Source organism: Salvia miltiorrhiza, chromosome 7 (genome assembly GCF_028751815.1).
Source record: "Salvia miltiorrhiza cultivar Shanhuang (shh) chromosome 7, IMPLAD_Smil_shh, whole genome shotgun sequence".
Taxonomy (NCBI): Eukaryota; Viridiplantae; Streptophyta; class Magnoliopsida; order Lamiales; family Lamiaceae; genus Salvia; species Salvia miltiorrhiza.
The window spans coordinates 11,672,593-11,691,722 of NC_080393.1; the positions used below are offsets into that span (position 1 = coordinate 11,672,593).

The 19,130-nt window shown below is 36.8% G+C and overlaps 3 protein-coding genes across 3 annotated transcripts; 2 read left to right on the forward strand and 1 right to left on the reverse strand.

Moving 5' to 3' along the window:
• The first annotated feature begins 678 nt into the window (after positions 1-678).
• On the forward strand, positions 679-2,304 carry LOC130992655 (28 kDa ribonucleoprotein, chloroplastic). Its single transcript, XM_057917392.1, has 4 exons — positions 679-1,124; positions 1,199-1,297; positions 1,383-1,667; positions 1,937-2,304. The coding sequence occupies exons 1-4, from the start codon at positions 831-833 to the stop codon at positions 2,069-2,071; spliced, it is 813 nt and encodes a 270-aa protein (XP_057773375.1). The 5' UTR covers positions 679-830; the 3' UTR covers positions 2,072-2,304.
• Positions 2,305-10,448: 8,144 nt separating this feature from the next.
• Positions 10,449-12,253, forward strand: LOC130992678 (blue copper protein). Its single transcript, XM_057917428.1, has 2 exons — positions 10,449-10,986; positions 11,678-12,253. The coding sequence occupies exons 1-2, from the start codon at positions 10,821-10,823 to the stop codon at positions 12,097-12,099; spliced, it is 588 nt and encodes a 195-aa protein (XP_057773411.1). The 5' UTR covers positions 10,449-10,820; the 3' UTR covers positions 12,100-12,253.
• A 6,052-nt stretch (positions 12,254-18,305) lies between these two features.
• On the reverse strand, positions 18,306-18,683 carry LOC130993817 (classical arabinogalactan protein 5-like). The gene has a single exon (XM_057918855.1). It carries the CDS (start codon positions 18,681-18,683, stop codon positions 18,306-18,308), a length of 378 nt encoding a protein of 125 aa, XP_057774838.1.
• Positions 18,684-19,130: the final 447 nt, after the last annotated feature.

Below are 19,130 nucleotides of genomic sequence, written 5' to 3' on the forward strand. Positions count from 1 at the left end.
CACATGATAAACTTACTCAGAAAAGTAATATTTACAGAATTATAAGTTTAATATATATATATATATATATATATATATATATAAATTTAAAAATATGTTTGCCGAACTAAATTAATGTCTGCCAAGCATAATACATGGCTTGCCAAATAGTGATTGCCGAAAATATGGAAACTCGTGCTAGGAATTACCACAGAGCATTGATCAAAGAAAATATAATATATATATATATATATATATATATATGTATGTATGTAGATTCTTTTAAAATAAAAGAAATTTATTCAATTTCAATTTGCTTTTATCTATTTCACATAATAAACATAGTTCGAAAATTAATATTTTCAATAATTATAAGTTTAATTATATATTAAAATTTTAAAATATGTTTGCCAAAGTAAATTAATATTTGCCGAGCATTTAAATTGGCTTGCCGAATTTACTTGCCGAAACTCATCGAAATGCGTGATTGGAATGACAACTGAACCTAGATCAGACCAACTTTGAAAAATGGGGTTACTACAAATGATTACTTAAACGGAAGTTAACATCGTTATGTTTAATTTGGCTTTAAATTTATTCAAAGCCATAAAGTTAACCTTTACACGTGTCGCACATCCGATCTAGGAGTGCCGGCGACCCTGGTGTAGGGTAGAATTTACCGTATTTGGGTTAGATGTGCAATATCTCCTCAAGTAAGGGATAAAACTGCAATTCCGCCGCATAAACATATGACTCATGAGTATTCCTTCTCTTATCCTTCCCCTCCCTCACTCCCTCTCTCACACATGTTCATCAATATTAGCTGGAGCAATATTTGCAAACTGCTATAAATGGCCGCCGCATTTCGAATTCTGTATTTCCCTCCCGCCACCTCCCACACCCACCTGCCGCTACCCAACCACCGTCTTCTTCTATCCGTCGGCAGCAGGCCTCGGAAGTCCAATTTACACCTGTTCCTCAACGCCCCACTCCGAGCCCTTCCAGCTATTCAATCACAAATTACCGCCGAATCAGAAGATGAAGTTTCTACGACGAGGTTGCTCGTCCAGAATGTTCCATGGACATCCACCGAGGATGATCTTCGCCCCCTCTTTCAGAAGTATGGCACTGTTGTCGAAATTGAGGTGACTTTCCCTATCTTATTTGTACTCCCTTCTTCTTTTCTGGTTTCTCATTTTGTTTTTTTGTTTTTTTGAAGTTTTCAATGTATAATAAAGAAAGGAATAGGGGTCTTGCTTTTGTGACTATGGGTTCTCCTGATGAAGCACTTGCTGCTTTCAACAGCCTCGAAGCCTCTGTAAGCTAAAACAATTTCATTTCTGCACCGATCTCAACATGAACATGAACATGAACATAATTGTTTGAATGAGGTGATTGTGTAGGAATTTGAGGGTAGAGTGTTGAAGCTTAATTGGGCAAAACCGAAGAAGCCGAAGCAGCCGCCGTCCCCGCCGCGGCCTAAGGCAGTGCACAATTTGTTCGTGACGTTTTTACCGTTTCAGGCGAGGTCCAAGGACCTCAAGGAGTTCTTCAATGCTCATAATGCTAATGCAGTTTCTGCTGAAATCATATTTCGTGATAATCCTCGCCGATCAGCTGGTTATGGCTTTGTGTCCTTCAACACTAAGGCAGAGGCCGATGCAGCACTCGCTGCGTTTCAAGGAAAGGTATAATAATAATTAATAATGAATGTGGCTTATTAGTTATTAGACTCTCGAGGCGTTTAATTTGCATGATAGATACGATACATGATTGAGCCTCATTTCTTCAATCCCACTCTTTCAATGGGATATGAATCCACCAAAACTAACTTTAATGATTGAATTAATCGAGAGATATTCCAAAGTTTCAATCCATCCAAGTAAACAAGGGATTAGTCTATGTATCAAGGCTAATCTTTGAAAGTAAACGCCCTCTAAATGTTGTTGTGTTTCAGGAGTTTATGGGGAGAACCTTACGCGTTGCGCCAAGTAAGAGATTCTTGAGGCAGGAAACAGCGGCGACTATTCAATCAGCAAGTGAAAGTGAGTCGGGCTCTTCCGAAGAAACCTCATCGTCTACTGAGGTTTAGTTGCTTAGTTTTACAAGTGTTTGAATGCATCCTCATATGCTAGATGAAAAAATGTTGATCATTGGCATTAGAATGGGGAGTGAAGATAACTTGATAGCTTTCTTGTCGACTTCCTCTTCTACAAATTTTTGGATTCAGCAGAAATCTACATGATGAAGATATAAATACTCAATTATATGAGCAAACAGTTTTGATATGGAGATCCATGATCTTTGAGTGTGTTTTCTCCCAAACAACATCTTCTTTTGTATCCAATCCAACTGCTGTATCTATTCTTTTTGGGGTGAATGAGCTCTTTCTTCAATATATCCCTTAGGTTGATGAATTGATTTTGGTCAGAGAATCTCTTCCCATTTGCACCTTGGAATCCTCAAAATCAAATTTATGAATTTAGTCTGAGATGAAAATTTTTCGTATCCAAGAAAGGTTATCTGTCCATTTGATACCTCAACTGAAAGACAAAATTTAACTGTTTAAGACTTGAAAGAGTGAAGCTGTGGATTTAAAATTAACAAACCTTTCATACTTTATTTTTTATTATTTTATAGTAATTTCTAATGAAAGTACTGCATGAATGATCTATTTAAAATATTAGTTAAATTTATAGTAATTTTATACTATAATACTATAAAGAAGTGGTTATTTTTTTGTTGTAATTTTTTCAAGGGTAATTGGTGTATTTTTTTTCATTCAACAAAAACTGAAGATGTTATAGTAAATGAATTGGATCGCAATAATATAAGGTTTGCAGACAAAAGAAAGAGAATTGGAACCAAAAACTCACTCAATTGTGGAACAGGCTTGAACAATGATGTATGAACAGGCTTGTGATCCTCTTTGTTTTGTAGAGGAAGAGCATTGTTCTTCTTCTTGTGAATTCACATTTACAATTACACCAGATATGTTACAGGAAGCAATCCAGAGGAAAACAACTCTCTTCCCCTTAAATCTCCCTTGCTCGCTCTGAGCTTGGTGGGCTTGGCCTTGAGCGGCTTCTTAACGTCATCAGCCGGGTAGAATTTGGGAGGTTTCTCCACAGCGACGGCCTTCTCGTTTTTGGTGGGCTTGGCCTTTCGCGTGTCATCAGCCGGGTAGAATTTGGGAAGGGAGGTGTGCGGATGGGGGAAGGTAGCCTCCGCCTCTCTCTCTCTCTCTCTGTCGAATTCACCATGTTCAACGGGGGGTAGGGGACGGCGGCGGGGTGGGGGAAGGGGGAAGGTCCACCGTGCTGGAGAAGTGCCGACAACGGAGGTAGGGAAGTGGCGGCGGCGGTGTGGCCGCAATTAAATTAAATTTATCTTCTAAATATTTTATAAGTGTTAGTTATACGGATAAAATGTAAATAAAATGTTTAATAAACATTAATAATATTATTAAAATATTAATATTGATAGGATTTATGATTATACATGGACTTTTAATATTTTTTTCTTGAATATTTAATTAACATATACTCCCTCCGTCCCACGAATCTTGACACGTTTGATTTCGGTATAGAAATTAATGAATTGTAGATTAGTGTTTTAAGTATAGTTAATAAAGTATAAAAGTGATAAAGTATGAGAGAAAATGTAATAAAAGTGATAAAGTAGGAAATAATTATTACCTTATTTGGAAATGTGTCAAGATTCGTGGAACGTCCAAAAAGGAAAATGTGTCAAGATTCGTGGGACGGAAGGAGTATATTTTTTTTAACATTTAATATTAATCAAATTATTAGGATTGTGTATCAATTACAATCCCAACAATATCGATATTTTAATAATATTATTTATGTTTGTTGAGCATTTTATTTACATTTTATCCTAAAATATTTAAAAGATAAAAAATTAACTAATACTTTAATTGAGACAATAGAAATTAGTACGATAAAAAGATAATCATATAATTTAGGGCTGGTCTTGGGTGCGACCGTCGCACAGTGTGCGACGGGTCCGCCCCGACCCGCGCCCGACCCGGCCCGCATTCCAGACCCGAAATCCTAAATTCTAAATTATTACATTTGTTTATAATAATTATTACTTTTAATAAGCATGAACTATACATTTGTGCGAACAAATGTATACTTATATAAATATAGGTATTTTCCTTCATTTAATATACAGTATTATATTTTCTAAACCCTAAATTCTATAAACTAAACCCTAAACCCTGTAAACTAAACCCTAAGCGTGAACACTAAACCCTAATAGGTGAAAACTAAACCCTAATAGGAGTATTTACTTTTAATAAGCATAAGATATACATTTGGTCGCACAAATATATACTTATATTAATATAAATATTTACCTTCATTCCATATAACACATTATACATATCAATATACATTTATATGAACAAATGTATATATTATGTTTATTAAAAGTAACAATTGTTATAAACAAATGTAATAATTAGGAGTATGAGTCAAACCCACGCGGGTCAGGGTTTCGGGTCAGGAGGGCGGGTTTGGATCCAGGTCGACCCGTCGCACACCTGTGCGACGGTCGCACAGGAGAATTAGCGTATAATTTAAAGTAGATGAAATTAAAACAAAAAAGATTATTTCAAAAAATAACAAGGTGATTTGGCAGAAAAACATAACTTGTTTTTGCAAGTGATTCTTTATATATATATATATAGAGAGAGAGAGAGAGAGAGATTGGTAGTTTCAAATTAACTAAAACTTAATCAATTGTTAAGATGTGAAAGTTAACGAGGGTTAATTCAAATGACAAAATTGAGTAATTAAAGACTTTTTTTGTGAGATCAGGTTTTGGGTTGTGAGCTGTTTATTTGATTATATTTAGATATCAATATGAAATGAGATGAAAAAATTAAAAACAATAATTCTCACATATATAACTGATAAGTTAATATCTATATTTGCCGGAAATGAATATTTTATTTCTAAACAATGTATAAAGTGCAGCAGATTAAAACCATTAGTTTATTTGTAATCAGTACATCTAGTGAACTGTGACGCTTGAAGCAGAAGTAAAGAGTGATTGTCGGTGCACAATGCACGAACAAAGATGAAAGAGCGATTCCTATGAGTGCTTCGAAGCGGATGGGGTATATGGACGAACGAAACATACAAAAAAGAATGCTTCGAAGCGGAGGGGTACAGAAAGGGATTTCGAAAATATAAACATATAAGACTGCATATTTAAGAAGAACTTGAATGATTTGATTGGTGCTACTCATCACTAATATATTCTAACGCGGCATCAAAGTGAGACCACCACCATCCATGAAAATCCTCCTAAGCTAAGCTGCACAGACTTGATTATACCCCCTTTAAAGTGTGAAACAAATTAATAAACGAAATCGAACTATTACCCCCATATGAATATCCATATTTCACCACTTTTTCTTCCCAATGTTCCAATTGCTGACTTTGTTAATTATTTTCTCATTTACATTTTATTTCTATATCAATTTCCAGTGGAACACCATTAAATATTAGTATATTTTTATAAGTGTTCCCATTTATTAATTGTTAGAGTATTTTCATACTCTATTTAATTGTCATTGTGTAGACAATGAGTGTATAGAGCTTTCATGTTCTGTACTGAACTATTGCTTCGAGAGTTGCTTCTCGAGTTCTTCTTGTTGTTTCTACATGAGTTGTTTCTCTAGTTACATGTTTCTGGAGACATATGGGCTGCTTTTTATTTGCAGGTTTTTGTTGGGTTTTTTCTTAGGCCTTCCTCCGAATATATATCTCTTGGTTATTCTTTTTGCAAGGGAGTTTTTCTACCTAGGGTTTCAGTGAACCCTTATTTGGGCCGCCGCAAGTCTTTCCTCAAGGGCAAGATCTCAACCCATTTTCATCTAGGTTTACATATATATTAGAGACGAAGAGGACAGAGGTTGCTGCTGCGTTTATTGTTATTCTCTTTACTTTGTGAGAGTAATTTCGTGCATATTGAGAGCATACAGTTTGTGTTGAGTGTGCTCTAGTTCGTTGCTTATTCCTTTTGTAATCGTGGGTTACTTTGTTCTTTTGTGTTTTCGATTACTCCAGCCTGTTGGAGTGATTTTGTTTGATTGGTGTTGAGCATGGATTGAGTAGCAATCACTTTTAGGAAGAAAGTTGCTATCTTGCTTTCGTCTTGTTCACGTAGGCGGAGATTTGGAAAGATATAGAGGCTAGGAAGATTGGTTCTTCGTGTGTAAGTCCTTTGTATATCTTATCATCAATAGTGAACGTTTATACTGGGCGTGCCCCCCCAGACGTAGGTGTGTTATCACCGAACTGGGTAACCATTGTTGATGTTCTTGTGTTCTTCATATTTTCTGCATGAGTTTCTGTTAGAGTCTCTCTGCGAGTTTTAACTCTATATGTTTGTGAGACATATGAATATTGGATAGGTATTTTTTCAATTGGTACCAGAGTAGGGACACCTAATATATTGGTGTTGATCCCTGGTGTATCTATCATGTTCTTTCCGCTGCTATGATTGTGTGCTTAATGGCATTGCAAAGAGAAGGTGGATCTGTTGTAAGACCACCTCTGCTTGATGGAAGCAATTATTCCTACTGGAAGATGCGAATGATCTCCTTCATTCGGGCTGTTGATGAGAATGCCTGGACCTTGATTGAAGAAGGATGGACTGCCCCAAGTGATGAGCATGGAAAACCTAAACCTAGGAACAAGTGGACGATTATCAAATTAGCTGCTTCTAAAGCCAATAAAAAAGGTCTGAATTCCATTCAGAATGCTGTAACCATAGAGGTATTTGCTCTTATATCCATGTGTGTTACTGGTAAATAGGCGTATGATGTGCTGATGAGTACGTATGAAGGGAATTCTAAAGTCAAGAAACAATGTCTTCAACAATTAGCCACCAGATTTGAAGAATTAAAGATGGACGAGAACGCGACAATCAGTATTTTTCATGGCAAAATCCTTGCTATTGCCAACGAGAGTTTCTCACTTGGTGAGAAAATTTCTAAAGAGAAACTGGTGAGAAAGGTGATGCGCGCTTAACCAGAGAGATTCGATTACAAAATTGCTGCTATTGATGAAGCGAGAGATGTGTCTGATATGAAGCTGGAAGAACTCATAGGATCGTTGAGGACGTTTGAGATGAATTTGAGATATGAGAAAACTAGGAAAAGAAATAGCATTGCTTTTGTTGCAGATTCTGGGAACAAAAAAGAAGATATTAATGATGATCCATTTAAGCTCGCAACTGAGACTGACACTAAGGAAGAGACTGTATTGCCTACATTGCCAAGGTAGATGATGTGCCTAACACAGTCTCTACGATAGTTGCAACTACTAAAGAAACTGATAGTGACAGCGAGGAAATTGATGAGAAGTACTTGGCTGAAAATTATGAGATATTGTACAATAAATGTGTGGCGATGCTTGAGTTAAACAAATCTCTCTCCACACAACTCAGTGATGTTTCCAGAGAACGTGATGAGTACAAAGATATGTACGAAAAGCTAAAGAATGAACTTGTGGTTCTTCAACAAACCATGAAACTGAAGGTCGGTGAATTAGAGCATCAACAAAAGCTTGTCAAAATGATGAATACTGGAACTGACAAGCTAGATGAGATACTTGAAAATGATCGGAGTGCTGGAAATAAGACTGGATTGGGGTTTCAAGGAAAATGATGGGTCCCTAAAACTGATGCTATCAAGCCTGAATTTATTAATCCCAAAGTTGAAAATCGGCAAGCTCCTCAAAATACTCATAGACCGGCTGCATACAGGAACCTTTCACCTAAGAAGAATTATAATCGAGCCTTCGTTCTTATATGACACTACTGTGGAAGGCATGGACATATTAGGCCCAGATGTATATTCCTTCTTGCTGACATGAAGTTGAACAAGAGAAACTCTCAAAAACATCGACCAAGGATGAACAAGAGCTACGTGGTTCACAATTCTCTGAGGTCTGGATTTCAAAGCTCATGGTTTCTGGACAGTGGCTAATCTAATCATATGACATGAGATGAGAAGTATCTTGAGGATATTTAGATGGTTGGTGGTGAAGGAGTAACGTTTGGAGATGGTGTCAAGGCAAAAGTGGTTGGAACAGGGACTCTAAATGTTCCAGGTATGCCGAAGCTCAAGAATGTTATGCTTGTCAATGGTTTAAAAGCTAATTTAATCAACAACAGTCAGCTTTGTGATATTAAAATGAGTGTTAGCTTCGACAAGGATAAGTGCATTGTGAAGGATGGTGAGAAAGAGTTCATTACTGGAAAGCGATCAAGTGATAATTGTTATGTTGTCACGACTGATAACTCGCGTTTAAAAGCCTACACAGATCTTACAGAACATTGGCATCAAAGACCTGGGCTCTGCATCTTATGATTATCCGTTCGTCATGCACGGGTACTTTGCTATTTATTGGTGTGCTCAAGCAAAAGTACCAGTTTCTTATCGTGCTCTGCCAGGAGTATCCTCAGATGTTCCAACTTTCTGGAGATTTCGAATGTTATAACATTCACAGATACTTTGAGTAAAGTCATGCCAGTTAAGGACTTCTCTCATTGGACCACTATTCACTCATGTGCTGCTAAAGTGGATTTTTTTTTGCTGTTTAGTATATTGGTGACTCAGACCCTTATTATTGATGGTTCGTCACAAAGGGGAAGTTTGATGTTGGTTATGCTTGAGTTGTTTTGTTGCAGCTTGTGGCGTCTCTGGTGTTATGGGCATGTTTGTTGAACGTGTATGATGGTTGAGTTCATCTCAGTTATTGGCATCCCTTGTCATTGCTATGACAAAAAGAGGGAGTATATATTTGTGGTTGTATCTTAGAGGGGGAGCTGATCACATTGAGGGGGAGTATTTTTGATAACTCTGTTTCGTTTCTGCTGTGCATTTATGAGTTGAGCAGATATTGGTTTTGTCTACACCAATGATAAATGGGGAGATTGTTAGAGTATTTTCACACTCTATTTAATTGTCATTGTGTAGACAATAAGTGTCTAGAGCTTTCATATTCTGGACTGAATTGTTGCTTCGGGAGTTGCTTCTCGAGTTTTTTTTGTTGTTCCTACATGAGTTGCTTCTCCAGTTACATGTTTCTGGAGACATATTTTTATTTGCAGGTTTTTGTTGGGTTTTTTCTTGGGCCTTCCTCCAAATATATATCTCTTGGTTCTTCTTTTTGCAAGGGAGTTCTTCAGTGAACCCTTATTTGGGCCGCCGCAAGTCTTTCCCCAAGGGCCCGATCTCAACCCATCTTCATCTAGGGTTTACATATATATTAGAGACGAAGAGGACAGAGGTTGCTGCTGCGTTTATTGTTATTCTCTTTACTTTGTGAGAGTAATTTCATGCATATTGAGAGCATATATACAGTTTGTGTTGAGTGTGCTCTAGTTCGTTGCTTATTCATTTTGTAAGCGTGCGTTACTTTATTCTTTTGTGTTTTCGATTGCTCCATCCTGTTGGAGTGATTTTGTTTGATTGGTGTTGAGCGTGGATTGAGTGGCAATCACGTTCAAGAAGAAAGTTGCTATCTTGCTTTCGTTTTGTTCTCGTAGGTGGAGATTTGGGAAGATATAGAGGCTAAGAAGATTGGTTCTTCGCGTGTAAGTCATTTGTATATCTTATCATCACTAGTGAACGTTTATACTGGGCGTGGCCCCCCAGACATCTTGTGTTTTTCATATTTTCTGCACGAGTTTCTGTTTGAGTCTCTCTGTGAATTTTAACTCTATATGTCTGTGAGACATATGAATATTGGATAGGTATTTTGTCATTAATATCCTTCAATCTTGTGATAAAGCTGCCATTATTTTCTGTTAGTAATCAAAATTTATCATAACCTCTCTGTCGCTTTTATCATGATAGTGTTGGAGAGACGATAATGCTCTATCATAACTTATAAAAATATGAAAAGCCTTTTCACCTACTATTTCATAATCACGTACTATAACAACTCAACATTATCTACCTTTAAATCACCTCCAACTGCTTACCTTCTTTTCAATTGAGTTGGCCAACCATTTAAAACCCACCACAAAATTATTTTGTTTCTTGTCCGTTCATTACAAAGATCTTTTGCCCTCACATCTGAATCAAATATATTCCCATCGATTCCAATTGTATAAGTATATGAAATTTTACTCAAGAGCCATGTTAATTTCAACAACCGCAAGAGATGCCTTCTTTGTAAATGTATAAAATAATACCGATATGATACATTTTGAACACTACGAATTCTCGACTAGGCCTTCAATAATGTTAATTGAAAAAAATAAATAGTTTAATTTCTTTATAAGAAGAAAAAGGGATTGGGTTATTTCAACTACCCAAGAAAATAGGTAGTCGGATTTAATGCATTAGTTTTAGATATAGAGTCTAGACTAGATAAAGCAATACCGAATGTGTATATACACATGCGATCATGACCATATATGTCAAAATTATTCCCTACTCGATTAACTTAAATAGTTGTTTGTTGATCAAACTTTGAAGCTTTACCAAATATTCCATAATACTCTAATCTTCTAATAATTGAAAGTGTTGTCACCAACTTTACATCCATTTTCTAAACAACTCCTTTACAGCTGACGCGCGGAATAATAATCATATAAAGGGACATACTAATTAACAACTCCTTTCCTCCAAAAAAAAAAAAAAAGAGTGATTAACAACTCCAATATAAAAAATGAGCTCTCTAACTCCTTGTGTGTGTGTGTATATATATATAAGTAGATTTTGCATGTGGCAGTAGCATCTTGAACCAAAGAAGCTAAGGCATTGATTTGATTAGGAAGAAATAGAAAAGATGGGAAGAGATGGATTGATGGTGGTGATGATAGCGATGATAATAGTAGGAATAGGAGGAGTATCAGCGGCAGTTTATACAGTTGGGGATTCATCTGGTTGGTCTGTGGGAGCTGACTACTCCACTTGGGCTACTGACAAAACCTTCAAAGTTGGCGACACCCTCGGTATGTTATTTCGAATTATCTGTTGAGCAGGGGCGGAGGGACAATGGGATCAGGAGGCGTATTTAATATGTTTATAATATTAATTAAATTTTAAAATTAATAATTTTTGGTGAAGATTTTATTTTACTCATTTTTTTTAAAAAAAAAATTCTTAGAGAAATACAAAGCATTTTGAAAGTTTTTTATTCATCACTCAAATTGGCTATTTTCGATGCTAGGTAAATCAGTTGTTTGTTCAATCATTATAATGAGGAATATTTGTAAATGAATGTGCAATGTGTTTACTGTTTAGGTGATTTGTAACAATTTTAGGTGATTTTAATTATCATATTTATAAAGGAATTTTGTACCTAAATAAATGTACAATTTCAGAATTTTAAGGTGAAAATCGCTTCATTTTATCTTTGTCATCAATACAAAATTGACATATATACATAACATAACCCTCTAGAATACGACGGCATGTAAAGCCAGAGCTAAAACTTTAGGTTGGGGGTAAATTGAGATAGTATTTAAAATTGAAAGAGTGTTGATATTTAAATGGATACTCACACTCACACATAGAAAAATAATAAATAGTAGTACTAAATTAATTACACACACTTGACTTGAAAATTTGAAATGGGTATAGTCATTTTGAATTGTGTAGCGGTACATTGAGATATACATTAAAATAAATATATCCGTGCAGTATTCAACTATGCATCTGGGCACACTCTGGATGAAGTGAGTGCAAATGACTACAAAACATGTACGACCGGCAACGCCATAACCTCAGACAGCAGCGGCGCCACCTCCATTACCCTCAAGACCGCCGGCCCACGTTACTACATTTGCGGCGTCCCCGGCCATTGCGGCGGCGGAATGAAGCTTGCTGTCACCGTAGCTGCCGCTTCACCCACCGAAGGCAGCAAGGCATCACCGTCGGGAACCACCACCACTTCTCCACCATCCACCACCACCACCACCACCGCACCTCCACTTTCGCCAACTGTCACCACGACTCCCACGTCTAGAGGCACCGCCACTGAACAACCCTCGTCCGCCGCAGCATTTGCTCCATCCGCGGCGCTGTTTTTGGCCTTTCTCTTTGCAGTCTTGAATATTGTGTAATGCTACTCTAGCCAGGATAGAGGCAGTGCCCCCCGCTTTATTTCTCTCAAATTTCGTCTATTTGTCTTCTCTTTTTTATGCACATCTACTTGTACTGTCAATTGCTTTGTATTTAATTATAATACATTTATCTAGTATTTTACAAATAGCTTTTGTGAGAGTTTTCATATTGGGATCAAAATTCATTTATCTTTCTATATTCGTAATTTTGTTGATGACTACTCTAGAATGACTTGGGTATATTTTCCTTCAAGAAAAATCAGAAATCTTTAGAATCTTCAAGAGATTTAAGAACTCTGTGGAGAACCAAAGTGATCGCAAAATAAAAAAGCTGAGAAGCGATCGAGGTACCGAATACAACTCGAAAGAGTTCGACAAGTTCTGTGAAGATGAAGGTGTGGAGCATCAACTAACGATGGCCTACACTCCACGACAAAACGGCGTGTCGGAAAGAAAGAATCGAACAGTCATGGAGATGGCGAGATCCATACTGGCAGAGAAAGGATTGCCAAAGAAGTTTTGGGCGGAGGCAGTGTATACATCAGTCTACCTACTCAACCGATGTCCAACAAAGGCTTTGCTAAACAAGACGCTGATCGAAGCTTGGTCAGGACAAAAGCCTTCAGCCAAACATTTAAGGGTCATTGGAAGTATCTGCTACATCCATATTCCCTCAGTAAAAAGACACAAACTGGAGGACAAGACGGAGAAGGGAATCTTCCTCGGCTAGCTCTAAATCCAAGGGATACAGAATCTGCAATCTTGAGACCAAGAAGCTGGTGACAAGTCGAGACGTGGAATTTGACGAACAAACCTCTTGGAATTGGGAGACAGAAAATGCTGAAAGGCGAACAACAACTACACTCCTAAAAGAATCACAGAACATGGAGAACAAGATCAATAAAGCCCTCCAAGGTCCTCCTCAGAAGCCAATTATTCCAGTGGACCCGATTCAGACTCTCCACCTCTTCGGGTAAGAACTCTAGCAGATTTATTTGAATCCACTAAAATATATGAGACATGCAACTTTTGTTCTTTGAAGCCAAATAACTATGCAGAAGCTTCCAAAAAAAAGTTTGGATTAAAGCAATGAAGGAGGAGATACAAATGATTGTAAGAATGATACTTGGGAGTTGTGGATCTTCCAAGTGACAAAGAAGTCATTGGAGTTAAATGGGTGTTCAAGACAAAGCTGAATCCTGAAGGTTTGATCTAGAAGCATAAGGTAAGACTTCTCGCAAAAGGATATGCTCAAGTACCAAGAGTCTACTACACAGAAACGTTTGCTCCAGTTGCCCGAATGGACACAAAATAAAGAAGCTTAGAAGAAATGGAAAATCTATCAGCTTGATGTTAAGTCGGCTTTTCTCAATTGAGATCTAAAAGAAGAAGTATATGTGGAGCAACTAGAAAGATTCATAAAAGAAGAAGGCAAAGTTCTTCGCTTAAAGAAAGCACTCTATGGGCTCAAACAAGCGCCACGAGCTTAGTATAGCAAGATAGTGGATATTTCACTCATCAAGAATTTAAAAGGAGCAAAAAACGAGGCTACTCTATACATCAAAACCCAAGGTACTGACATCTTAATTGTCTCTCTTTATGTTGGTGACTTAATCGTCACAAGAAACAATGCCATACTTATTAATGAATTCAAGATAGAAATGATGAATGCCTTTGAGATGAGTGACTTGGGTTTGATGCACTACTTCCTCATAATGGAGGTAAGTCAAGAAGAAGAAGGCATCTTCTTATCACAGAAAAAGTATATCGAAGATATACTTATGAAGTTTAAGATGCAAAATTGCAAGCCAATCGTCACTCCTCTAATCCCAAATGAGAAGTTAAAGAAAGAAGACGGAACAAGGCCTACCGATGCTACCAACTATCGGAGCTTGATTGGGAGTCTACTTTACTTAACAACGACGAGGCCAGACATCATGTACGCTACAAATCTTCAAGTTTCGACTTACAACTCGTTGGATATATTGTGACAGTGATTGGGCTAGATCGCAAGATGATATGAAAAAGCACAGCTGGCTATGTATTTAAGCTCAGATCGGGAGTTTTCTCATGGGGATCAAAGAAGCAAGACTCAATTGCACTTTCATCAGCTGAAGCTAAGTACGTCACAGCAGCCAGAGCAACATGTCAAGCTATATGGCTTAAAAGAGTATTGGAAAACATGGGAGAACGACAAAACTCGGCAACCGAGATTTACTGCTATAACAAGTCAGCTATCGCAATGGACAAGAATCCAGTTCAACACAATCACACAAAGCACATTGATATCAAGTATCCCTTCTTGAGAGATGTCCAAGCCAAATGACTTATTGAGATGAAGTATTGTCCAACAGAAGAACAGTTGGCGGACATCTTCACCAAAGCACTATCAAGGGACATATTCCAATTTCTACGAAGAATGCTTGGAGTAACTGATAAATGCATCAAGGAGGAGTATTGAAGTGTGATGCATTTATCTATAATATTCTAAGTGAAAATAAGCTATGTATATTCTAGAGAATTCACCCCTAGCTAATGATGAGTTAACATCCAACACATTTATAGAATTTATGGGAAAATAGAGTTTTAACCTGAGTGTGAGTGATCGAAAAATAAACAGAAAAATATGAATAACTCAAAACGCCGGAGAATAAGAACACATCCAGAAATCTTTCTTTCCAAGTTAAAATTATATATCGTTCCTCTTTAAAGTGACTACAAGGAACTATTTATAATGCAGATACAAAGGGCTACAATCGTAAATTTGATGAATGCTCACGTACACTGCGTTGCATGGTGTGATTTATGCCTAGTTGTTATTATTTTGGGGGTTTGATTGTGATATTCTGAGTTTATTTGTTATGGAATCTGGTGCGTTTATGAGTCTGTTTGATGTTTGGCAAGAGATTTTGATAAAATAGGATGAAGAATGCTATTTGGGCTCAAAGTGGTGCCCAACGCTGATAATCACTTGCCAGCACTGACAATCCCTCGCCAAAGCTGACAACACTCCCCAGAGCGGTCAAGGTAGCCAGAGCTGATCAAACTCAACAGAGCTGAATTTCATTCGCCAGAGCAGATTTCCATAGCCAGAGCTGCCTACGTTTCCAGAGCTGCCTACGTCTCCAGAGCTGCCTACGTTTACAGAGCTGGCAATCACGCGCAAGGTCGCCAGCGCTGGTAATCACTCGCAAGATCGCCAACACTGCTCCAAAGCTGGAAATCACTCGCCAGCGCTGTCGAGACTTGCTGAGCACTTTATCCCTCGTCGCAATCTCCTATGTGCGCACGCATGTTTTGCCGACTTTCTTTTAGGCCCAAATTTGATGGGCCCTCGTGTTTTCATTAGGTTTGATGAAAGACAGTCTATAAAAAGGGCTTAACTACGCTTAATTAGGATAATCTTCAGCCTCCGGCACCAAAAACAGTTTAGGGTTTCTTTTCTAGTTTTCATAGTTCTTTGAGTTGTTCAAAATTTTGTTTTAGTTAGCTTTCAATTTCCGTGTTGCTTTAATTTTCCGTTTCGAAGTTGTGATCAGTGACAGTGATTCCATTCTCGCGACGTTATTGGTATTTCTTATTTACGTTAATCTCTTTGAATATGCATGAATTAGCGCTTTCAATTTGCAATTTCATTTATGTCAAATTAGATTAGAAGTTTTTATTTACAATTATTTAAATTGTTAGCGTAGTAGCTTTTAATTCCTAGTAGCCTTTACTTTATCTTTTAATTCTGCCTAGGGTTTAATAGTTTATTTTCTGAGTTTAGTTTTAAGTTGAGTTTTCAATTACAAGCATTGGTTTAATTATAATAATCAAACTTAAACTTTACTACTTTCGCTGTGATACAATTAGGAGCCCTGTTGAATCTTCCTTGAGAGACGACTTGGGTTAGCTTACACACTACAATAGATCTCGTACGATTGCGAGTCAATCTAGCATAGTGTTTAGGTTGAGTCATGGTGCCTAACTAACTACTTTTTGAAGCGCACTAATAATAAAACTAATTGATCAGCTTTTGTCGGGTGTCGCTATCTTTCCAACAATACTTGGTTGCCAGGGCTGAGGTAGCATTGGTTTGTCTTGGCTCACGGATTGCTGCATTGTCTCCTTACAATTAGCCAGCGCCGCTTTATTTGACAACGCCGACTGATTTGACGACGCCACCTTATTACTCAGCGCTGACTTCCTTGCCAACGCTGGTCTTCATAAATTGGTGAGCCTTGCCATTTTCGGATTGTTTCGTCGTAAATTCTCTGCACACTTATAAAAATAAATATAATCAATTAATCTTTTCTTTAAACGAAATATTATCAACGCTGATGTATACTTTTCTCCTCATCAACTAGATTTATTTAGAGTATTCTAAATAATACCTAGGAGGAGTAATGGGTATTCTAGAGATTAGATACTTTCTATAGAGTATCTAGAGAATTTCTTAAGTAGATATTTGTAGAGAATTTTAGATGCAAACTAATGTAGTGGGATCTAGAGAGATCTTCCCACTACAGATTCGAAACAAGTTATTGTGAGCCATTTGTAACTATCTCAAAAACAAGTTACACCTACACTACATTCTAAAATCATTCTCTCTATTCTACACACATTACACTCACACTATTCATCTACAACACTTCTCTAAAATCACTCACACCACACTCAAACCACCATATAATGACATCTATTTTCTAACAATTTGATTATGTTTGGATTCAAATATGGACAATGATAGAGCCAATATTTTTTCTTTTTTATGGTGAGGAGTTTTAAAAATTAATTAATAATTAAAAGACTGAAAAAAAAATCTTCATTTTTATTTTATTAATAATCATAACATGCTGACCTTCAAGAATTCAATTCGAAAGGGGAGGCCACCAACCTCCTCGCTCCAAATCAATTTCATTATTAGCTGTCTATTTAATTTATGTCCAACTATATACAATAGAATGAGTTGTTTGTCATTCATCGTCCCTTTCTTATCCACCTTTCCTAATCAATTTTGAAAGAAACTACTACTTCACATTTTATTAGGAACATTTACCTCTTGTTAATAATATGTTAAGTTGGATTTTAGATTGAACAACAAATTTATGAAAAGTGAAAAAAATCGAGCCAAGAGTTAATTATAATTAAGAATTTGAGTATAGAGAAAATTTGGAAAAGAAGAGAATATTTGTTAATTTTATTTTTATTTTTAGAGTGACTTCCCTACATTTAATTTTAGAGGACTATTTATAAGCCACTGTTGAATGCAAAAACAAAGATCATTTAATCCGGTTTCAAAACCCAAATAATAATAATTGGGAAGTACAAATTATTGGTTGTCAAATATTTCTTATCCGCGTCTTTATAGTAGAAATCTTTCACTTCCCATTTTATTATGATTCCCCTTTAGCCTCAGCTTTATGACTTTATCTTCATGTTTTGTATTTATCTAAATATGTTTAAACGCTAAATATCATCCCCGTCATCATATATATTGAATATTTTTATTTTTATTATCATTTTTTTGTGAAACGTGAATCGAGTAAAATAAATTCAAATAATAAAAAATTTCAAGACCTTAGAATATATTAAAACTTTAATATATTTTAGTATATTATGGATTAATTTATATATTATTATCTGATGAGAATGAATGATCATGATATTTGGCGCTATAAATGTCCAAATCTGACGATCAAGAGGATGCAGAAGTAGGATGAAAGACAGATTTGAAGTTTATGAGACTTGAATGCCGATTAAATCTGATTAGTGTTGAAAGATAAAAGTGCGTGTAATTTAAACTGTACTCTTATTACTAAAGGGAGTAATATACTATAATTAGGGCTCCTAAGTTCAAGTGTAAGGCAAGTAATTCCATAGAGAGAAAGGAAATTAGCAAATGCTCTATTAATAGTTTTCTCATCATTCAAATTCTTAATTCTTAGCTTTAGCTTGATTTGTTCACTTTTCACAAATCTGATGTTGAGCCTAAAACACGTTGTAAAGAAAATATGACGATAATTAAGAGAGAGATATAAATGCCAACAAACGATTGAATTTACAGTAATACGCCTGAAATATAAGAAAGTGAAGATAATTCTAGAATCAAAGAATCCATAAATAATCAAATGATTACATCATGAATCAAATCAAAGCCCCCAACATAAAAATAAAAAAATACGGTAGCCCATAAATCAACAATATTCCCTGAGAGTGAAAACCTAAAGCAATAAAGCAGCCGACAACAACACGAGAGCGGCGGATCCGGAGGCGGCGGCGCGGTTCAACACAGTAGCTGCACTGGGGGCCGGAGCAGAACCACCAGGGGCGCCGGCGATGGACGGAGGAGCTGCGGGAGATCCAGCGGAAACGTCGGTTGGAGGAGCCGGAGGAGAAGAGGTTGGAGACACCGACGACGGAGCAGTGGCAGGCGGCTTCATCGAAGTTGTCGGCGCCGGAGCTGCAGCTTGCTTCGGTGGAGCAGCCAATGGTGCGGCAGCCGGCGAAGCCTTGGGCGCGGCCGATGGGGCCTGAGCCAAAGCGGATCCGGCCACCATTGCAAACATCAGAACCACCATCATCGTGGAGCACTTGGCCATTTTTTCGAATTTTTTCTTACTTAAGTTAACTGGCTTTGGTGGAAAAATGCAAAATCTAGAGAGAGAGAAAGAGAGAGATTGAAAATTGAAATGACTCAATGAGGATGTGCTAAGCTAATCAGCGTATATATACACGTATATACAGAGAGCATTTAGAGACATTTCTTTATGATTTTTGTTGGTTTCTTTTGTTCCGACTTTTTGAATAAGATTTTTTTTAGTTGGAGCTGATTAAGAATATTTGAGTTCAAATTTCATGTGTTATCAACATTTTGAATTCAAAATTTTCGGACGATTTCACTGCTGATTTAAAAGCAATAATAGTTTAAAGTTAAAAGTGGTCACCTTATATTTTTAACTACTTTTTCAATGTTTATACTCCCTCCGTCCCATAATAAGTGGCCACATTTCCTTTTTCGGCTGTCCCACTATAAGTGGCTACTTTCT